General features: G+C 38.0%; 1 protein-coding gene across 1 annotated transcript in view; it reads left to right on the forward strand.

Moving 5' to 3' along the window:
* CACNA1F (calcium voltage-gated channel subunit alpha1 F) overlaps positions 1-21,743 on the forward strand; it is a 4,101,209-nt gene that overhangs the window by 1,176,161 nt on the left and 2,903,305 nt on the right. The window contains 2 exon segments of the mRNA XM_044079296.1: positions 1,939-2,023; positions 3,958-3,984. Of these exon segments, the coding sequence (XP_043935231.1) occupies positions 1,939-2,023; positions 3,958-3,984 (112 nt within the window).

The following is a 21,743-nucleotide window of genomic DNA, read 5'->3' on the forward strand; positions in this document are numbered from 1 at the left end:
AGCAGACCGAATGCAATCTTCACTTACAGAATTTATATACTTTCTTTCATGTATTATACAGAAAAGGGTCCCATATTCTAATATCTTTTCTTACCACTGAAAAAGACACATTGCAGAATCAGTTACATATTTTAGTTTACATGATGCAAGTTCTATAAGGCAGCTCAGAGACCCATTATAGATTAACTCAGAAAACTGTGGCATATTTAATTTTAAATATCACAGCTTTGTCAGATCACATTTAGATTTTATTATTCTACAGAATGGATTGGATAATATCCAGTCCTGGTTCACTGACAATAACATGGACATCACTTGTAAAATAACATTTTATCCATGTGAAAGAAAGTTGTTTGTTTGTCTTTCGGCTTTTCCCGGTAAGTGGTCGCCACAGTGGAACTCCGGTCTGCTAATGATTGGCAGTAGATTTTTACGAAACGCCGAGGTGCCAGCTCGACGCCAAACCTTCAACGAAGACATGCCCATTTACGCACACATGTCTTTCGAACGCTACCCAACCGCGGGGAGGACATGCAGACTTCACACAGAAAGCACTCCCAAGCCCAGCCGAGAATCGAACGGGAGAACCTCTTGCTGTGAGGTAACAACGCTACCGCCATACCACTCCGGCATATGCTTCTTTAAAACAGAAGTGCTAAAAGCAGAGTGTGTTATGTTTGGTTTTATTAAAACTTTGAGGGTCAAACACTGAAAGTAGGACCTAGGAACACTGGCTTAGAAAGGCCTAACCATTGAGAAAAATAATGCATGTGTCTGGCACCTGTTTCTCTGATGGACATAGGCAGACAGTAAATCCTCCCTGTATTAATCAAATTTGTGAGTCACATTTGGTTTGCACGACTGTGCTTATAAGGGCCCTAGTGGTTAACCTAGCATACAACAATGAATCTGTGAGCCTATCAGTTATCAGGAAGACATTTAGCATTGTGCTCACTTCACTTTTAGAATTAATGTAGGTGAATGTATTGTAATTATAAAGTCCTTCATGGAATAACGCCTGCTAAGATTCTCAAAAGGTCAGTAAGTAACAAGCTTGCTCCTCCAAATCTGTGAACTTTTTTCACAACTGAACCTTCATAATTCAGGTGATGTGAAGATAAATTATATAATTCAGTCCCTAGTATGTAAGCAGCAAAGGGGTAAGAACAGTTACTTGTGAATTGCACAGTGGTGTCTGTAACATAGAGGATTATGATTGGGTCACCAATTGTAATGAGCATATTATGTGATCAAGACATGGTTGCCATGAAATTCGCTGTCAAGGTGAATATTGGCATCCATTTTGAGAATACATCATTTGTTGTTATGAATGGAAGTCTGGTCATAATTCTTTGTAGTGCATTAAGATTTATCTTCTCCATGTACTGCTAGTCAGTGAAAAATTAGATTAATAAAACAACAACAAATAAGCAGTGTGTTGTATCAGCTTTGAAAGATGGTAAAGCAGTGAGGAAGTGGTTAATGTTGTATATATTCCTTGTGTAAGGGAAGCAGTTGTACCAAAGTACTGGGTGTATTATAGCAGACAACGGGCAGAAACACGAGTCAAAATGAAGTTGTTTCATACCATGGTGCTGCTGTTTTCTGGCAAGCACTGTCTGCTTTTAGTGTAAACTCGATGTTAACAACATCTATGGGATGCTTAACAATTTTGTAAGTGTTGTTAAGTTTGGGTCTTACTCTGTAGTAGAGCTTAACCAAGTTATTATGTAACCATTTTTTGAGCGTAATCACTACACTCCATGCACTGTGTTTAAGTAACATGCAGAGAAGTACTGAGTCACAGAAGAGCCCATTATTCACCTAATTTAGTCATCCTTCATGGTTACATGGACTTTGTTCATTTGTATACAACGTGGAATTGTTGAATTTTGTTTTTGTTTAATAGATTATTTTGTATGTTGTGCCATTTTTCAGCAAGCCTACCAGCCAGTGAAAACACTTCCGTGAACACAGAGAATGTTGGGGAGGAAGAACACATTGGTTGTTGCACACGCTGCATGTAAGTATAACAAAAAACATTCTTCCAGTAGTCACATTATGAAAGTGTTAGTCTAGTAACAGTAACTGTGCATATCAGAATGCCATAACCCTGAGGCAATGAGGACTTGTGACAGACAAACCAAAACAAAATTGGTATGTGTATACCATGCATGCTGGTTTATCACATAATGTGTTATGTACTAACTCACTTGTATTGCTCCAGTTGCCCACCTCCACCAGTTTGCTGCTGCTGTTGTCTGTGAAACATCCTTATTAGAATGCTGCTCCTTTTATAAGATCTCTTTCTCTACCCTACAACTAATTTTACTCCTTTGTTCATACTTGACTGCTTTTTACTTTTATCTTTCCAGCCTGGCGCACTGTTGCTTGATATTAGCAATTGTCTTTTTCCCATGCAGTATCTGCATTTAAAGCTCCCTCTTCCTCTCTATCAGTGCAAAGATTTCCCCTCTCCATACAAGTAGAAACTGTCATAGGTTCTCATCAGATACCAACCTTTCCTCTCACTTTATTTGACAAACTCTAGTTCCCTCGTGCATTATTCTTCTGTTTTCATTCTCTTTACATGTATCTCTCACATTAGTATGCCTTTATTTTGTCTAATATCTCAAGGGTTAATCATTTATTTCATTAAGACCTTGACCTGTGCACTTTCATATAAGTGACTTTAAAAGGTGCTGATCACAATATGTTCAGCTGATGACTCATCTGTCTGTCTACATGCTCAGAAGCCTTCATTGATAAATTGTGTTTGCTATATCACAGCTGTAGGTATTTTGTCCAACACAGTGTTTGCTTTTCATGCATTTAATATGATTTAATGTTGTTATATTTTAACATCAATAACTGACTTGTTCTATTAGACTTTGATGTCCTTTGTTAATATTGTTGTATGCTCCTATGAAAGAAACACATGTTGCCCAGTGTGGGATATGGTTAACAAAGAACATTGTAAGAAGAAAAACATGCATACACAAAAAAGTGAATTGGTTAATATGTAGTGTGATTATTTTTCTAGTGGTGTACTTCTGTATCTCTGATGGTCTTCTGCAAGCAGCATTTCTCTGCATTTCTGTAGTATGAAACAAAATCATCATCCCCTGGTTAATCTAGAGAGAGAGAATAGCGTTTTGCTCATGGCTTACTGAGCAGATATTTTTTCCATTATACAAAAAGGAAGTCTTTAAGAAATGGATAAACAAGTCTGTTGAAAATTTGACAGTAGAGAGTCATAGACGGGAGTTTGTTTGTTATCCATGTAGTAATGCCTGACAGGTTGGGCATTACAAGGTAGTAATAACCCACCCAACGGTGCTGTGAGGCCTGATGTAAAATTGTGGGAGGTAACTCATGGCATCAAAAGCTACAAAAGGAGGTATGTCTAGCCTATGCCATGCAGGATGAGACAAGTTCCTTTTGGAAATAATGTGAGATTTGTACAGGGAAAATGGTGGGATTATCAAGATCTCTGGCAGGGGAAGAAAGAAAGTGAAAGTTTTCAGGGCAGTAAGCTACATGTAGTTGATATTACAGAGACATAAATAACCCAGGGATAAAGTTAATTACTTTAGAGACTGGCACTTTCATTTAAATGCTTCATACAGTGGAGGGTGAGATTCAGTCATATAGAAGCAAGATAACACTCTTCAGGGTAAAACAAGACTTTTTGGAGTTGTGGAAGTACTAGAATGAAGCACCATCTTTGTGAAGTTACTACACATATCTTCTGTGTTTGTAAATGTGTACATGTGTTATATCTGCAAATGCATGAACATTAATTCCTATGCTTGGGTTATATAGTACCACTGATCTTTTGAATATTCATACACTGTATCTGTTGAAAAATAGCTATTTTTTAGACTATTCAAGTAGTTAAGGATGCACTTTTAACTTAATTCATGCCATCTCATTCATGTTTTCCTTTATTTTCAGGAGCAGGATTACTAGGTCAAGACTATGGTAAGCAGCATTTCTCATCTGTTTCAGTAATGTATGTGCCTAATGACCTGTCAAGTGCTCAAGCTTAGAATTTAGAAAATTGAAAACCACTGTAAATACCTGCACAATCTTCAAATTATGTGTCACAGTTCTAGACCACTTATGACCACCACATCTCATAACACAGAGCAGGCATGGTTCCAAACCACTGCTATATAACACATTCAATTTATACCAAATTTCTAATTTTCAAGTTTCATGCTGCATATTTTCTCAGATTAACAAGAGTCTAAAGATGTCTCTATATGCCCCTCACAGGCTTATTTGCACTACACTATTCCACTACAAACCTATCAATATTTTATACTATTGAGCAATAACTAACCCATCATGACTCCAAACATCTGTCATTTGTGGTGGAAAATCTACAGGTGGTCATGATCAAATTCTTTGAGAGGCAACTGCCTGAATCACAAGTTGCTGAGGAACAGACTGCTGGTCTCTGTTTTCCACAGGAAATCAGTCTTGGTGTGATTTCTAAGTGTGTACCAGCAATGAGTCTCTTGTTTTTTTATAGATTTCTTCTCTCGTCATGTTTGTGCAGTGAGAGTTGGTATATATAAGTTTGGGAGGAGGGACTTGCCACTAACTTGGTTGGTACAGAAAATCCTTCTATGTGGCCCACCTAATCACAAAAGGGTTTGCATCCAGATCGAAAGAGGTCATTGGGTCCTCTCTACCCATCACTCATCAGACCCATCATAGAGTACAATGCCCCATTTGGAATGTACCTTACAAGACACCTGCAACAACTGGAAAGACCACAGAAGTACCTCACCAAGAGGATCACTGGCCTCAAGCAGATGCCCTATGCAGCTCGACTGAAGAAACTCCAGCTGTATTCGGTTGCATACCACCTACTCAAAGGTGATCTCTGCCTGACATACAAGGCCATGTCCAATCCAGACTTGATGGACATGCTCCACCTAAAGAAAACCACATCCCCTCGAGCCACACGCTCCAGGGATCTAAACCTTACCACAACAATAAATAGGACATGCTGGAGGGATAGATTCCTGTCCCAGAGACTTCCCATGCTCTGGAACAAGATTCCAATCTACATAAGGCAGAGCTCCTCGCTAACCCTCTTCAAGAGAAACCTTGATGAGTGGATGGGAAACAGAAAGTTTACCCCAGGGATCACTTCAATGGCTCTGCTGAACAGAGGCACAGGGAACTAATCTAAGGGGGTGGCGAAAGCCAACACATTCCGGCTAGGCTTGTAGATGCCTTTGGGCAGATAGCCTAGTACCTACCTATGAACCTATTATTGGTAGACTTTATGTTGGTTTTAGCAGAGCTGAAAGGGCATATGTATGTTTGTTATAGTGTTCATACTTGTGTCTTTTTGGCATTTGTATGTATGTCTTTCATGAACATTTTTGTTTTTTGTATTTGCAGTTACGTGTCGTTTTATTATGCATTTGTTACTGTTGGCAGCTTTTTGCATTCAATATTCAATAAAGTAAGGCCTCATTGTTGTAATACTGGTGGTGTCAAAGAAAAAAAAGTAATGACCAAGCACCATAGCTCTCACCTATCCAGTTTTCACAGAATGCCCAGATTTTTGCCATTTATTTTTGGTCTGTTCATTATAAAATTTGTGGTTTCCTGGCAAATAAATGGGAACTGAAGTCACTAAATAATGATACATATGTGAGTTTCAGACTTTATATCATTCAGAAAATGCATGCTAACACAAAACCTATTATTCTAGCAGATTTCTAAGTTTAAAAGAGCAATATTTAAAATGTGTTCCTATTTTTGGACCTTTGTCCCCCTATCGTATTAAGCTTTGTCCAAATTTCTTGAGCTGAGAGGTTGAGAGGTATGTCAGGCACAAGTAACAAAGCATAGATTTATAGAGTGAGCAGTGATACTTGTCTCTGCACATTTAGGCTTTAGTGGCATTGTAATACAATCTTATAATTGGATCACAAGCAGAAATTATTTAGAATTGCTTTTTATGCTTTTATTTGTTTGAACTACAGTATTTGGGAGTGTAAAACCTTTTGCAGATCATCCTTAAGAAAATGCTTCTTTAAGGTCTCTGTCACTAAGGAGTGACATTGGTCTCCATACACAGTTTTACTGTGGCTTCAAAATCCACTGCAACACAATTCTCATACCGAGAACATTGCACACTATTAGCCTAATTGTGATTTACAAGCATTATCCTTTGGTCATCTTGAAGGCTTTAAGCATGGTACATCACAGAGCAATATCATTTTGCTGTCTTAACTAAATAAAGAGGAAATTAGTTTAGTTAGACAATGGGTCCCAGAATAATAGCAGGATCTTCTTCTTCTTCTTTCGGCTTTTTCCCGGTTAGGGGTCGCCACAGCGGATGACCTGTCCCCTCATGATTGGCAGTGGAGTTTTACAGTGTTGAGTTGCCAGCCCGGCACCCAACCTTCCACAGAAGGCACGCACATGCACACACTCACACCTAGGGCCAGTTTAGAGTGTCCAATCCACCTACAGCATATCTTTGGGATGTGGGAGGAAACCGGAGCACCCGGAGGAAACCCACGCGACCACAGGGAGAACATGCAGACTCCGCACAGAAGGCACCCCAGCCAAGAATTGAACCGGGGAACCTCTTGCTGTGAGGCAGCAACGCTAACCGCTGCACCACCGTGGCCACCATAGAATAATAGCAGGATGATGTGCTGATATTCAGAACACACTAAAATAAGTAATTCATGCGTACTTAACATTTTCATTGTTTTTGCTATTGCTGTTTTACAGTTTCACATGCCATCTTTTGTTTTCAGCAAGGACATGATCACTAGTAAATAGATTATCTAAAAATAAAAGGAGAAATCAGTTCCCTTGTGATCATATGTCTACATTTAAAGAGCTCAACCTCTTTCCCTTTCACCAAAACCTATCAACTCTTAGCTGGCCTCAACATCCCCCACCAATTATGTTTTTCCATTTCAGCAATCTCTGTCCATTAACCACTAACACGAGCCATCATCTCGTCACCATTATCACAGTCACTTCTTAAAGACTACATCCAAATCCAGCAAGTAATGCAATAAAGATTCACAGTACAAGTGTGCTGTTCTACCCACCTTACCATCAGCTACATTCTAACATTTTCAACATACCCATTTTTACTGTCCTACTAGACTTTACTTCACCCTTTCTTTTCTTCTTCTAAAACCTATACTCTTCTAAGAAGTACTGCATCTCTTTTCTACCCTGTTCTCCAAACAATCCTACCTTCACTTTTCAATTCCCTTCACCCATTGAAAACCCCCTTACTCTAATCTCTTCATCTTATTATCCCTGTAATCAAATTCTTAACCATACACTTCTTATAACCATAACAAATAAACCCCTTATAGCTAATTCCCCTACTCTATTATTCCTAATTATTTATTTATTTATTTTTCTTTTGTTAACTGAGATGATCTGACTGGACGAGGTCCATTTACAGCAGTGGCCCGGGGAGGAAAAGCTCCACATAAATTCATCAACACAAATAGCAACAATACTAATATTATATCTTCTTCTTCTTTTGGCTGCTCCCGTCAGGGGTCGCCACAGCAGTTCAGCTGTTTCCATTTCTTCCTGTCCTCTGCATCTTGCTCTGTCACACCAACCACCTGCGTGTCCTCTCTCACCACATCCATAAACCTTATCTTAGAACTTCCTCTTTTCCTGTTACCTGGCAGCTTCATCCTTAGCATCTTTTTCCCAAGAAATACTACTGTAATACTAATATTATATATAGTGTTAAAAATATTGTTGTACAGGTAGTATCAAGTGAGAAAAGAAAAACAGATAAGGCAATTAAAATCAGCAATATCTACATATGAACAATCTGTATGTTATAAAAAAATAACAGACAGAGATTACAACAAGACTATATTTGTTGAGGGATACCATTTGTACCAAACATGTTTACTGAAGGCATATGCTATGAGAGAAAGAGAGAAAGTGTATAGGTAACAGGTTTTGGGATGACACATGGACAGAGCCAAGAACTTAAAAGGTGGGCCTTCAGGGAGTTTTTGAATTGTGTGGTGTTATTTTTTTATTTTACATTTGTTGACCGGGCTAGTCTAACTGGATACATGTCCATTTTCAGTAGAGGCCCGAGGAGATAAGCTCTAATACAGATAAATGAAAAGCTTAGTAATCAATATACAAAATAAGACCAAATGAAAGTATTCATATTAAACTAGCAGATTTCAGGTACATAAACACAAAAAATAATAGGAAAGATAACTAAATAGCAGAATTAATTATATATAAAAAGAAAAACAATATTGCAGGTTAAACATATTATTCTGTGAGGATAAACAAAAAATCTTGTAGTGCCAGAATGCTTCTACTATACAGTCTGCAGTTATAGATCATTTATAAATAGAAAGACTAAGGTCCAGAGGGGAGGCAGGATAAGTATATACATAATGTAAAAGGAAGAAAAACTAGTATATTTTTCAGTAGGAAATGTAAAGGGAGATTCTGCATAGTGAAGTTTGGGAGGAAAATAGAATTTATAGGGATAAAATATGTACTAATTTCTGAGTAGTGAGGGCTAGGCAGAGTTTAGTTCAATTAGATAGATAGTTGCCTAGTCAGGTTTAGTACAGGGGCACAACCAGTGTGTTCTAAGGAAGGGTTTTAGTCTGTTTTTGAAGAGTGATAGAGAGGGAAGAGAGGAGAGGTCACTGGGGAGAAGATTCCAGGTTTTTCCAACAGCATTGGAGAAGAGAGATTCGCCAGCTTTGTTGTTAGGTTTAGAAATGTATAAAAGATTTTTGTGAGAAGAACGCAGTGATTTCAGATTTGTGTATGGAGTGATGAGGGTAGATAGACTAGGAGTGCAGGACGGATTATAAAGAGTTTTATGGGCGATGGTTAGTTGATGGAATTTAGTCAAGTTTTGTAGTTCAAGCCTTCCCAGCTGCTTTATATTTAAGCAGTGGTGGGTTCTGTAAGGGTTACCTGTTGCAAATCTAGCAATATTATTGTAGGAAGTTTCCAGTTTGCTGAGGTTATTTTTTGAAAGGTTAGTAAAAATAGGTGAGGCATAAAGGAGGGTAGAGATTAGATGAGTACGGGCTGTAGTTGTTCTAGCTGTGGGAGAAAGGTATGATTTAATTCTATAGAGGGAGCCAAGTTTTTTGCTGACAGTTTTTATTGTATTGTTGATATGGATGTCAAAGTTCAAGTTGTTATCAATGGTGATTCCCAGTAGTTTGGTAGAAGTGTCAAGTGATATGATGGTGCAGTTAGTGGATATAACTGAGAAATCAAGTGGAGAGGACTTGTGGGTTGGATTAAAGAGGAGGAGTTTAGTTTTTTTTGGTGTGTTAGATGCAAAAGTGACGGATGGAGGTAGATTATTCCAGGCTTTTGCTATACAATGTGAAAATAGAGCTTTGCCTGCTGTGTAGTTAGCTGATGAGATAGAGAGAAGTGACCTATTGACAGAGCGGAGTGGACGATTTGGTGTGTAGATAGTCAGCAATTGGCTAAGAGCAGGAATTTTGTTGGGTTGTTTTAGGTTGTTGTAAGCTATGACAAGTTGATGATAGATTACTTATCTTTTATTCCACTGTCACTATGTCATGCCTACCACTACTCTTTCTCTCAGTATTCCTTCTTTTAGTGCATCTAAATTCTCCTTCTCCACACATACAGCTAATTCACATTCACCAACATATAAATAATTATCAACCTCTCAACAAGCTGTTATCAGTATCTTTACAGTTATACCAACCTTCTAACCCAGTTCTGCCATACATCTGCCATACATCTTAAACAAAGTCTATACTGTCAAAATCCCTTCATCCTTAGATTGCCTCATAAAAACAGCATCAAAACAAAATGGATATTTCCCTATAATTTTATATTTTTACCCATAAAATTACATGGTGATATTCAGCCAAACCTTGGCCATGGTGATATTCAGCCAAACCTTGGCCTAGCTGCTCCCAGGCACACTCCAAATACATAACTGCCACTCTTTAAACACACCCTCCAGCCACTTTACCAGTACCCCCTCTCTTTATATCATTCATATAAACATTAGGAGAATCTGTAACAAGTTAGCTGAATTACATGCTGGGATTTCTCAATGCTCCCCTGACATAATTGTAGTAACTGAGACCTGGTTAAAACTGGAGGTGGGAGTTTGGCATAATGGTTAAGGTATTTACCTTATGAGCACAAGGTGCAGAGTTTGATTCTCACATAGAGTAATTGGCTAGGCTTAAAATGGCCTAAAGGGCAGCTAGCCTAGTACTAAACTATGAACCTATGAAGGTAAAAGATGACATTGTCATCATCCTGCCATTCTACTATATTCTGAAAGAAGATAGAAAACCTAAAAAAATGAAGGAGTTCCTGTCATCCATATACATTTTATCCAGTTAGAGCACTAACTTAGCCACCCCCCTGCCCCAGATTTTAATAATGTTGAAACACTCATCTCCCACCTTAAGATTAATCATAAAAAATATCTATGTATTATTGGAGTTTATGTATCACTAGGCAACGAATCAATACTACAGAAGGCATCTTTTGCTGGGCTTCCTGTAATATAGCACAAGAGAAAATAATACTGGTTGACTTTCACATTGACTGCTTGCTCTTGCCTCTGACAGCCCAGCCAATGCAATAAATCTGTATGGTCTTTTACAGTTAATCAATACCCCTACTTATTTCAACAAAAACAACAATAAGGACACTGTTGTTGATTGGAGTCTCATCTGTTCTCCAAGCAAAATTTCTCCCTCCAGAACTCTGGTTATCTAAGAGACCACCTCCCCATTTTTGCCAAACAACAACAAGCTTAGCACCCAAAACATCACAACTTTAATGCAGTTTGTAATATGTCAAACTTCAACAAAGATACTTTTATCTCCAACCTAGAACACTGTAACTGGAATTATATAAAGCAATTTCCCCTTGATGAAGCAGTCATTGAATTTAACAATACCTTCCTAAACATTCTAAATGAACTAACCCTCCCCCCTCAAGAACTAAACTTGTCAAATCAAACATAGCTCCCTTGTTATCTGGACATACTAAACAACCCATGAAACTGAGGGGCAAGGCCTGGAAATGTTGGACCTTTAATAAAAGCCAGATCAAGCCCCAGCATGATAAACACCTCAGGAACAGTACCAAATACATATCAAATTAGATAAGAAAAGATACTATGCAAATCTTCAAGAAAAAATAATGAAAATCCCAAATCCTTCAGTTCTTCCATCAACCAACTTCTTCACCCCGGCCATACCACCACATCTTCGCCCACCTTATGTAACATCATCATGTTTAAAACCATCCCCTCCATATGCCATTCACACTTCACCAATTCATTATCCTCTGTCCTCAGTAACCTAACTTCCTGTGCCTTACAAATCCCACTACACATAGTGGATGTTGTGAAAGTGTCACAAGGGGATCCAGAGTACACTTATTTTTCTCAAAAGGATAAAACCTGGATCAGGTTAAACAGATTATTTAGCTAAGGAACATCTCAGTCTAGTAGAATGGGCTCACTACCCATCCAGTATAACATCAGGAAATGGCTGCCCCCCACTTTCATCATAATGTTTGTATGTATATAGTATATATATATATATATATATATATATATATATATATATATATATATATATATATATATATATATATATATGTGTGTATATATATATATATATATATATATATATATATATATATATATATATATATATATATATATATATATATATATACACACACACACATATTTATGTATGTGTACGTATATATATATATATATATATATATATATATATATATATATATATATATATATGGGTTCAATACATATGACCAAACGTTCATATGACTGAAGCCCATTTGACTGAGACCAAATGACCGAAAGTTAATTTGACCGAAAACTCATTTGACCGAAAAACAGTACTGGCAGGTATATGCCCTGTTCCCCACTGTAGTGCAACCCAGGAGTGAGAATATAGTTTTTACTGATGATATATGTTTTCATGCATTTTTAATGTCTACACATGTATATAATAGAGCATAAACTGCAATTATGTGGGGGCTACGCCCCCCCACACCCCCCCTAACTATATATTCTCACTCAACGGTCGCACTACAGTGGGGAACAGGGCATATACCTGCCAGTGCTGTTTTCGGTCAAATGAGTTTTCAGTCAAATGAACTTTCAGTCATTTGGTCTCAGTCAAATGGGCTTCGGTCATATGAACTTTCGGTCATATGTAGTGAACCCATATACACATATATATATATATATATATATATATATATATATATATATATATATTATATATATATACACACACACACATACATATATAGATAGATATATATATATATATATATATATATATTTGCTACATTCTTTTAGCTGAAGAACTCGGGTGCAATTCTTGTTGCGCTTGCACAAAGTCCTGAGTTCTGTGGCATTAAAGAGAGAATTTATATAAAAAAAAAAAAATCAGCCTGGAGTTTAGGAGTACACCAGAAAGTTGATTAAGGCAGCTACATGTTTGAAAAATATGCCCAATATTCAATGCAGCTTCAACCTCGCCAGTTTATGTGAGGACTTAGGAGCAGCAGCCTGTCCTATGATTGGTACATGCGGGTGTACGAAGCTGTTGAGTCAGTGCTGATGTTTGCAGGAAAGTGAATATCCATAATGTAAAAGGATTTCCCTCACTCTCTTACTTTGCAATTAGTTTGGCAGCAGAATTCTTCATTTATGTGCAGTTTGCAGAATCAGCATGATTGAGAAAGAACTGGCAAAGCAGATACTTCAAGGAAATTATATTTCTGCCAAAGCAAATCAAGCTAATTTTTTGCGGTAAGTGCACATAAGCAAAAACAAGCATTATAAGCAAAGATTTTTCAACAATAATGCTTCAAGGATGAGGTGTTTGTTTACTGGTAATAATGTTTACCATTTTTATTTTTTTTTCTTATTCAACAGGAGCTTGTAGTTGTGCTGCTATGTCCAGGCGGTTTCACTTCAGAATCTGGAATTACTGAAAACTCGAACTTCATATGGTAGAGACCATATGATCGAATTTTCCGAAAATCAAAATCCCAAAGTGAAATAAAAAAAACAAAAAAAATATACCCAAAGACATCGTTTCTGCAGGGGGGCAACCCCCCCCCCCTTCACCCTCCCTAGTTAAATATACCATCTCTGTGATCGCACTATAATGAGGAAACTGGAAGTCTCATGTTCTGCGCTTCTGCATACAGCGTGGAATGGGAGATTTCCCTTTTCCCCACTGTAGTGTGATCTCGGAGTTGGTATAATATTTAAGTAAGGGGTATGGGGGACGCAGTGCCCCATTGCCCCCCTGCAGAAACAATGTCATTTTTTTTTTTTTTTTTTTTTTTTTTTATATATATATTTCACTTCAGAATTTCGAGTTTCTGAAAACCCAATCATATGGTCTCGACCATATGAAGTTCGAGTTTTCAGTAATTCGAGATTCTGAAGTGAAACCGTCTAGGCATACCCAAGTCTCAACAGCTGAATTTGCAGAATATACGATTTTGCCTCAAAGATTTTTTTTTAATCTAGTAGATGTAAATTTATAAAAAATAGAAAAAATAGTAAAGAAACTGTGTATGTGTGTGTGTGTGTGTGTGTGTGTGTGTGTGTGTGTGTGTGTGTGTATCTACACACACACACACACACACACACACACACACACACACGCACACACATATATAGTTACACACATAATTTGTGTATATATTTTATATATATATATATATATATATATATATATATATATATATATATATATATATATATATATATATATATATAAATAAACAATTAAAACTTTGTAACTAATAAAATTACGAATGGAGAAAAAACACAGCTGAGGCCGAACTGTTGTCTAGCGCTTTCATTCCTTTATTGTTGCTAGGAACTTCATCAGAACTGAAAAAAGTACATAGCCATGCTCTATAAATATGCTGTATACAGGAATACCTAATTTGCATATGTTGTGATTAGTGGCCAATGGCCAAAGATTTCTTTTCACAATAACAGCCTACCTTATTTAGACTTTGTGATATCAGGATGCGGTGATAAAATCAACTTTTTGGATACTGAAATTACCATAGTAAACCCAGGATACACTCTCAACTCCAATGTGTATCGCAAAGACACTTACAGAAATAATTTTCTTGATTTTCGGAGCCAACATCCTTTGTTTATGAAACGGAACGTGTTAAAAGGGCAGTTCATAAGACTTTCAAGAATTATATCTGATGACCGTACCTTTTTACAAGAATGTAAATTCTTATCCCACATGTTCGAGAAGAGATACTACCCTGAAAAACTAATAAGTGAAGTTTTTACAGAAGTAGCAGAAAGAAGACACACATGGCATAAACCAATCTTACTGCATGGTTTCATCCCTAAACGCAATGATTACACAAATAATTCCACGGATAGGAACTGCAGTTACCCGCTCCCCATCAGTAGAGACATGAGAAACATAAGAGAAGTCTTGCAAAAAAACTGGAACATCATACCAGCAAATGCAGACCTCAAGAAAGTTCTGGGACAAAATCCCACTTTCTCTTATAAACGGACCACCACGCTCAAAATGTCTTTTGAAAAAGATAAACCTTTCTTGTATCCTCAGCCTGTACCAAACAGAGGTCCCAAAGGTATGTTCACTTGTAATCATTGTGTAGTTTGCAAACACATGTGGACTGGCAGCAGCTTCACTTTCGTGCACTGTGATTTAACAGTCAAATTTCACAACCACTTTGACTGTCATGCCATGTTCCTAGTGTACGCTGCTGCATGTAACTCCTGCCCAGCATTTTACGTGGGAAAAACTATCAGAAAATTATCTGATAGAGTGAAGGAACATTTATCTGCCATCAGACGAAAAGATGACAGTAATGCACTAGGTAAGCACAGTGCACTATGCACAAACTTCAACGGGTTTAAATTCATAGTACTGGAACAAGCTGGACAGTTTTTTGGAGACTGTGAAACTCTGTTAGAGTTAAAAGAACTGAGGTGGCAGTTACTTTTAAACTCTGACACTCATCCAGGACTTAATGACTCTCTGAACATTAAATGTGCTTTAAGATGGGCAAATTAACATGTACTGACTGTTTGTTTTGACTACACTAGTTCTTAAACAGTGATGGAACATAAGCAATGGTTCCACTACTATTACAGGGTCAGTCCTATTATTTTCCAGCTTCTAGTTTAATTGGAAATATAACTATCAGTTAAAAGTAAACACAATAACATTGTAAAAAAACAATGGTATTAAGTATTTGTTCAACTCACTCTTAGTTAGTTTTAAAAGTTGTTATAACACACACATCACAATGACTATTGGTAAGAATTGAAAACATTTTCCTTGGCCCTTGTATTAACATGAGGACATAATCATTGGTTTGAATTCTTCTTTTGTATTGTGAAAAGAAATCTTTGGCCATTGGCCACTAATCACAACATATGCAGATTAGGTATTCCTGTATACAGCATATTTATAGAGCATGGCTATGTACTTTTTTCAGTTCTGATGAAGTTCCTAGCAACAATAAAGGAATGAAAGCGCTAGACAACAGTTCGGCCTCAGCTGTGTTTTTTCTCCATTCGTAATTTTATTAGTTACAAAGTTTTAATTGTTTATTGGCATTATTCTACTTTGCTTTACAGTTTTAGAACGGTTTTTCGTTTATATATATATATATGTTTGTGTGTGTATATATATATATATATATATATATATATATATATATATATATATATATATATATATATATATATATATATATATATATATATATATATATATATATATATATATATATGTGTGTGTGTGTGTGTATATATGGTTCTACCTTACATAGTCGACAGTGCAGAACACCGGCAACGCAGTCATCGACACCACGTAATCAACAGTGCATAAACACGACACCCCACATGCCCGACAACGAAATAACCGACGGTTCACAATCACGAAACCTCATACGCTGCACACACCACAATAACAAAAATCAACAAACAAAACACATCCCCTGTCCAAAAACCACACACACAACACAAGCACACCAAAATCCTTACAAACCCACACTAAACCTCACATACACAACTATCTACAACCCTAACCCAAACCCTAACCCTAAGGTCCGTCACTATCGCACACTCAGCTAACCCGCGCCCTAACCCTAACTCACTTAACCCGCCCCTAACCCAAAGACTTTCACTACCGCACACTTACCTAACCCGCGCCCTAACCCTAACTCACTTAACCCGCCCCTAACCCAAAGACTTTCACTACCGCACACTTACCTAACCCGCGCCCTAACCCTAACTCACTTAACCCACCCCTATCCCCACAGACCGTCAATGTCCACACTTACCTTACTCGCATCCTAACGTCCGTCACTACCGCATACTTACACAGCCTTTTCTCATGTCAGTATCCTCGGCGTCGGTGTTTTCATCTGTCGGTCTTCTGCATTTTTGATATTCCGGCGATCGCGATTGCATTGTCGATGTTCTGCACTGTCGACTATGTAAGGTAGAACCGTATATATATATATATATATATATATATGTGTGTGTGTGTGTGTGTGTGTGTGTGCGCGCGCACATACATACATATATATCTGTTATAAGCTGAGAAGACATTTTCAAAAGTAACTTAATGATAGTCATCAAGTAATGTAAAACTTTTTATTGCTTGTGTTGTGCCTGTTTGAATATGCTTATTAAAGTATGCACTGAAGTTGAGCTTAGCCCTTTATATACCTTAGCAGTTCTTGAAAACATTATCATTACAAAGTTAGTTTGATACTGCCCAACAGCATGTTTACGCTACAAGTTTGATTAAATTTTTATCATTTTACCTAGGGTTGAGCTGTTTAAACTGGTAAGTGTAAGTTTTAAAATGAGTTATCAAATTATATTGCTTCTTCATGGAGTAAAACCCTTTTCACTATTTGTCTGAATTTGGGCTGCAGTTAAGACTGATATAATGGTTAATTAAAACTTTAACTGTCCTGATGCACTTTGTTTTAACTCTTGTCCTGCTGGCCTGAGGGGTTCAATATTATATTTCTGAATGAAGGTCTAAGACTGCTGTGATTGTTTCATGATACAAATATTCTTGAATGTTGAAGGCATTACTTAGGCTTAACAGTGGATTTTAGTGAGGTCCACTCAACATCTGATTGCTTCACATTTTAAGGGTTATTGTGGGAGACTGTATGCTATATACTTTAATGATGCAAATGGGCGCACTGCAAGAGGAATGTAGTTAAAATAGTTTTTGCCAGGTTCCATGTTTGTTATTTTGATGAGGTAGTATGTCTAATGCTTGAAGGAAGTTTGTGTCTAATAGACTAGCTAATATAACATTACGTTAAGCGTTCATATGTAGAAAGATTTGTAATACAGAAGATATTACAGGTGAATGCTTTTATAGTTGAATGACATGGATGCCACTCCTAAAAAGACTGGGTCCAATGTTTTGGTGGGAACAGAAGAGTGGTATTGTGTTTTCATGAAGTCCAGTATTACTTTTGTTATATGATTCTAATTCCTTTTATAGATATGCAAAAGTTTACTAGACAAATAGTTTCTGCCTTAATAGTCCAAAGGTGGTTTGGCATGGAACTACAAAACAGAAGAAGAATATGTGTAGTAAAGGAGATTTGGTGCAGCAAATGCTGTTAAGATGTCTTTAGTAAGGTGGGTTACTTTGAAGATGACAATTTTATACACAAGGCAACTAGGGAGATGAATGAGTGGCTTTTCCAGTTAATAGTTGTCAAACGACAACAGATCAGGTATTAGATTGTTCTGTAAGTTGGTAGAGGAAATATTGGATATGTGAGAAGTGGGCATCAGCTGTAAGTAATGATGATGTAGACACTGTGTTAATGGTGTTGTTATAGGAAACTGAGGGAAGTATTCATAAAAATCTACTTACAAAATACAAACATTTAAGTATACTGAATGTGTTACATACTTACATTCGTCTTTATTACAGTAGTGCAAATGTAGTTGAGCTTTTCTATGCGGGCCTGTACTGAAAATGGGCCAAAACCAAATGGACATCCTGATTAAAAAAAAATAATAATAAAGCAAATTTGAATTTTATAGCGGAAACAGGAGACTTTATTCCACACTGGAGAATTAGGACCCTTTTTCTGAATGCATCGCTGTCTTTGTGAGGAATATGTAATAATGTGATCCTAACTAAAAATAATTGTTGCCTCAAAATTCATATTTTTCACCCAAGTTACTGGAAGCTACCTCCTTTACCAAAATTGAAGTTTTTTGCTGAACACCTGCAAAATTCTCCCCATTTAAGAGATTTTTACTTCTCCTTTTCTGGTTAATTTTCTTTTTCCAATTTCTTCTTTGCTGGTAATTGGCCAGTAACTGAATTGTGTCCATCTTGACAGCTTTTACTGTTTTTCTCCTGCACAATTTCAGTTTTCACACTTGGAGAGGTGTAATCAACTTGTTGATCAGTGTGCAGACATCTTGGAAGTCGCCTCAAAAATCTTAAGAATAGACTGTCTGCCCTGTTTCTTATAGACTTCTCCATGGGGATCCGTGTATATCCTTTCAAACTATGAAAGATCCAACATTATTTGACCTTGTATTCCTTCACAGGATAAATGGTTCCACAAATATCAACTTGTGCTATCTTATTGCCTAGTACTTACCTGTGAACATATACTCCTTATTGTTTAGAAAATGAATGCTTGGAAGTCTACAATCTGCAGGAGAGTACACTTTGTTCTGCTCTTTGTAAATTGATTCTTTATTCAGGTCCCACCCCATCAGCTGCAGAGCCCCCCCCCCCCAGGTTTGAAATCACAAAACGCCACTGACCCTCATAATACTGGAACTTAGAGTGACCCAAACCAGAAACAAAAATTACCATTGGCAATTTCCAGTATGTTTCCTAAAAAATAAATTAAATACATTCAGATGTGTTTAAAACAGATGCAGCACTGAATGAATAGATCAACTCAGATAACAAAAGGCTGGAGGCACAGTTGCAGAAGGTAAGACCGTCTGTGGTAGGATGTCCTGATAATTCTTAATCAGTTTAGTGACTGCATTGAACTCAGTCTTTTTCACTATTGACCCAATACTTAAATCTTGTTCTCATTGATTGTGGCAACAAAAGGTGGATATATCTATTATGATGCTTGGGGACCCGGCTTTGGGAAAGGAAGGATAGCTAGAGAACCAGAGAAAATAAGAGATATCATGGTTGTTTTTTACCAGAAATTATATCACCAGTGTAGAGCAGTAGTGGTACATTCGAGAGTTTATGCAGCAGGCTTAAATTTGCCAAAAATAACAAAAGAAGAATAGGAGGCTCTATTGACAGAGGTGAGTCAGGAAGTGGTCTGGTCAGCACTAGTAAAGCAGAAGGGAGGGCCAAACTCTGGAAATGGATGGCATTATGGTCAAAATATGGAAGCAATACAAGGAAAGGGTTATGGTAGTTTGTCATAAATTATTTAATGCCATTTAAAAAAGGGAAGTGGCCCGTAGATTTCAGAAATAGAAGTTATGTACTTACCATAACTTGGCATCTGTGTTGTCCAATTTCATTATGCATCATCACTGGGTCTACGGATCCGACTTGGCCATTTCTCCAGACTTACGATCCCAGTCACAAGCTCATAGGTTCATACTAGGCTATCTGCCCAAGGGCATTTATAAGCCTAGCCCATAGTTACGTGGCTTTCGCCACCCCTTTAGTTTGAATAAAAACTATGCCTATCATTTTTCTGTGCCTCTGTCAAGCAGTGACACTGAAGTAATCCCTGGGGTATATCTGTGATCTCCCATCCATTGGTCAAGATTCCTCTTGAACAAGGCCAGCGAGGTGCTCTGCCTCACATGTACCGGGATTTTGTTCCACAGCATAGGGAGTCTCTGGGTGATGAATCTGTCCCTCCAGCACGTTCTATTTATAACCGTGTCAAGGTTTAAGTCTCCTGCCCTTGTGGTTCTGAGGGATCTAGATTTTTTGAGGTGAAGCATATTCATCAAATCTGGGTTTGACATGGCCTTATATGTCAGGCACAGGTCACCTCTGAGCAAGCGGTATGAGACTGAATAGAGCTGGAGTTCTTTCAGTCGGGCAGCATAAGACATATTTTTGAGACCCTTTATCCTTTTGGTGAGGAACTTTTGGGGCCTTTCAAGCTGCAGCAGGTGTCTGGTCAGATACATTCGAATGGGGCATTGTACTCAATCATAGGTCTAATGAGTGATGAGTACAGGGGACGATGACCTCCCTTGATCTAGATGTGAATCCCTTCATGATCAGGTGGGCGATATAGAAGGTTTTCCTAACTACTTTAGCAACATGAGTGTCAAACGAAAGGCTACTGTCAACTTGGGTCCCCAGATCCCTGATGACTTTTTCTGTGCTCAGTGGATTGCCACCTATATGGTAGCTAGGGGTAACCTTGTTTTTCCCGAAGGGTATGACTATGCATTTTTGGCGTTTAACTTCAGGCCATGGCTCTGGCACCAGTTATCCGTTTCTGTGAGGCCCTTCTGGAGGATATCTGTGTCAGATGTGTTTTCGACTATGCAGCCCAGTTTGCAGTCATCTGCAAACTTTATCAGCCATAACCCTCCTGTGTTTGCTTGTACTTCAGAAAAGTAGATGCCGAACAAGAGTGGACCCAGGACTGAGCCCTGTGGGACACCACTTGTGACAGGCTTTGAGTCTGACATGGCTCCAGCAACTCTGACCCTGTGGGTTCTGTCACTTAGCCAGTTTGCAACCCATCTTGTGATGTATGGGTTTACATTCAAGCTGATGAGTTTTTCGATGATACCTGAGTGGGGTATTGTGTCGAAGGCCTTTGCCAGGTCGAGGTAGGCTGTATGGACTGCCTTTCCCTCATCAATGGCCTTGGTGACTGTCTCGAAAAAGTCAACCAAGTTTAAGAGGCAGGATCTGCCTTTGACAAAGCCAAACTGGGTTGGATCCAAAGTCTGCAAGTTCCCTATGTCTTTATTTATGAGTTCCATTATGATCCTCTCCATGGCTTTGCAGATAAGGCTTGTCAAGCTAATGGGGCGGTAATTTCCAGGGTCTGTGGAGGCACCGCCCTTATGAAGTGGGACCACAGTCGCCGTGCGCCACTCCTTGGGTACGTATCCTGAGGTGAGGCTAAGATTAAACAGCTGTCCTAACTGTGGGTTTAATTCCTCATTGAGTTCATGAAGCACACAGCCGGGGACACCATCCGGTCCCATGGATGCTGTGATTTTGCCTTAGTGAGGGCAGTCCCCACTGGGGCGGTGGAGATGTGTGGGGGCCTACAACCCTCTGGATTAGATATCTCTCCTTTTGGGGAGGGGAGAAGTTTGCACTGAACCTGTCAGCCAGTATGTTAGCAATGTGTGTAGGTTCAGTAATTTTCACATCATTTTGAACTAATTCTGAGCATATCTGGGAGTTTCCTCCTAGGTTTCTAACATAGCTAAAGAAGGCCTTATGATTGTCTTTAGAGTCCTTGGCGATTTTTCTCTCAAAATTTGCCTTGGATGATTTTATGAGAGCTCTTAGTTTTTACTTATAATGATCAAAGGTGTCTTACCTTTCAAGGATTTTGCTCTATCTTGTAGTAGCTTCCTCCTTTTGTTGTAGAGCTTGTTTATG

Source organism: Protopterus annectens, chromosome 8.part0 (assembly GCF_019279795.1).
Source record: "Protopterus annectens isolate FY-2018-M chromosome 8.part0, PAN1.0, whole genome shotgun sequence".
Classification (NCBI taxonomy): domain Eukaryota; kingdom Metazoa; phylum Chordata; order Ceratodontiformes; family Protopteridae; genus Protopterus; species Protopterus annectens.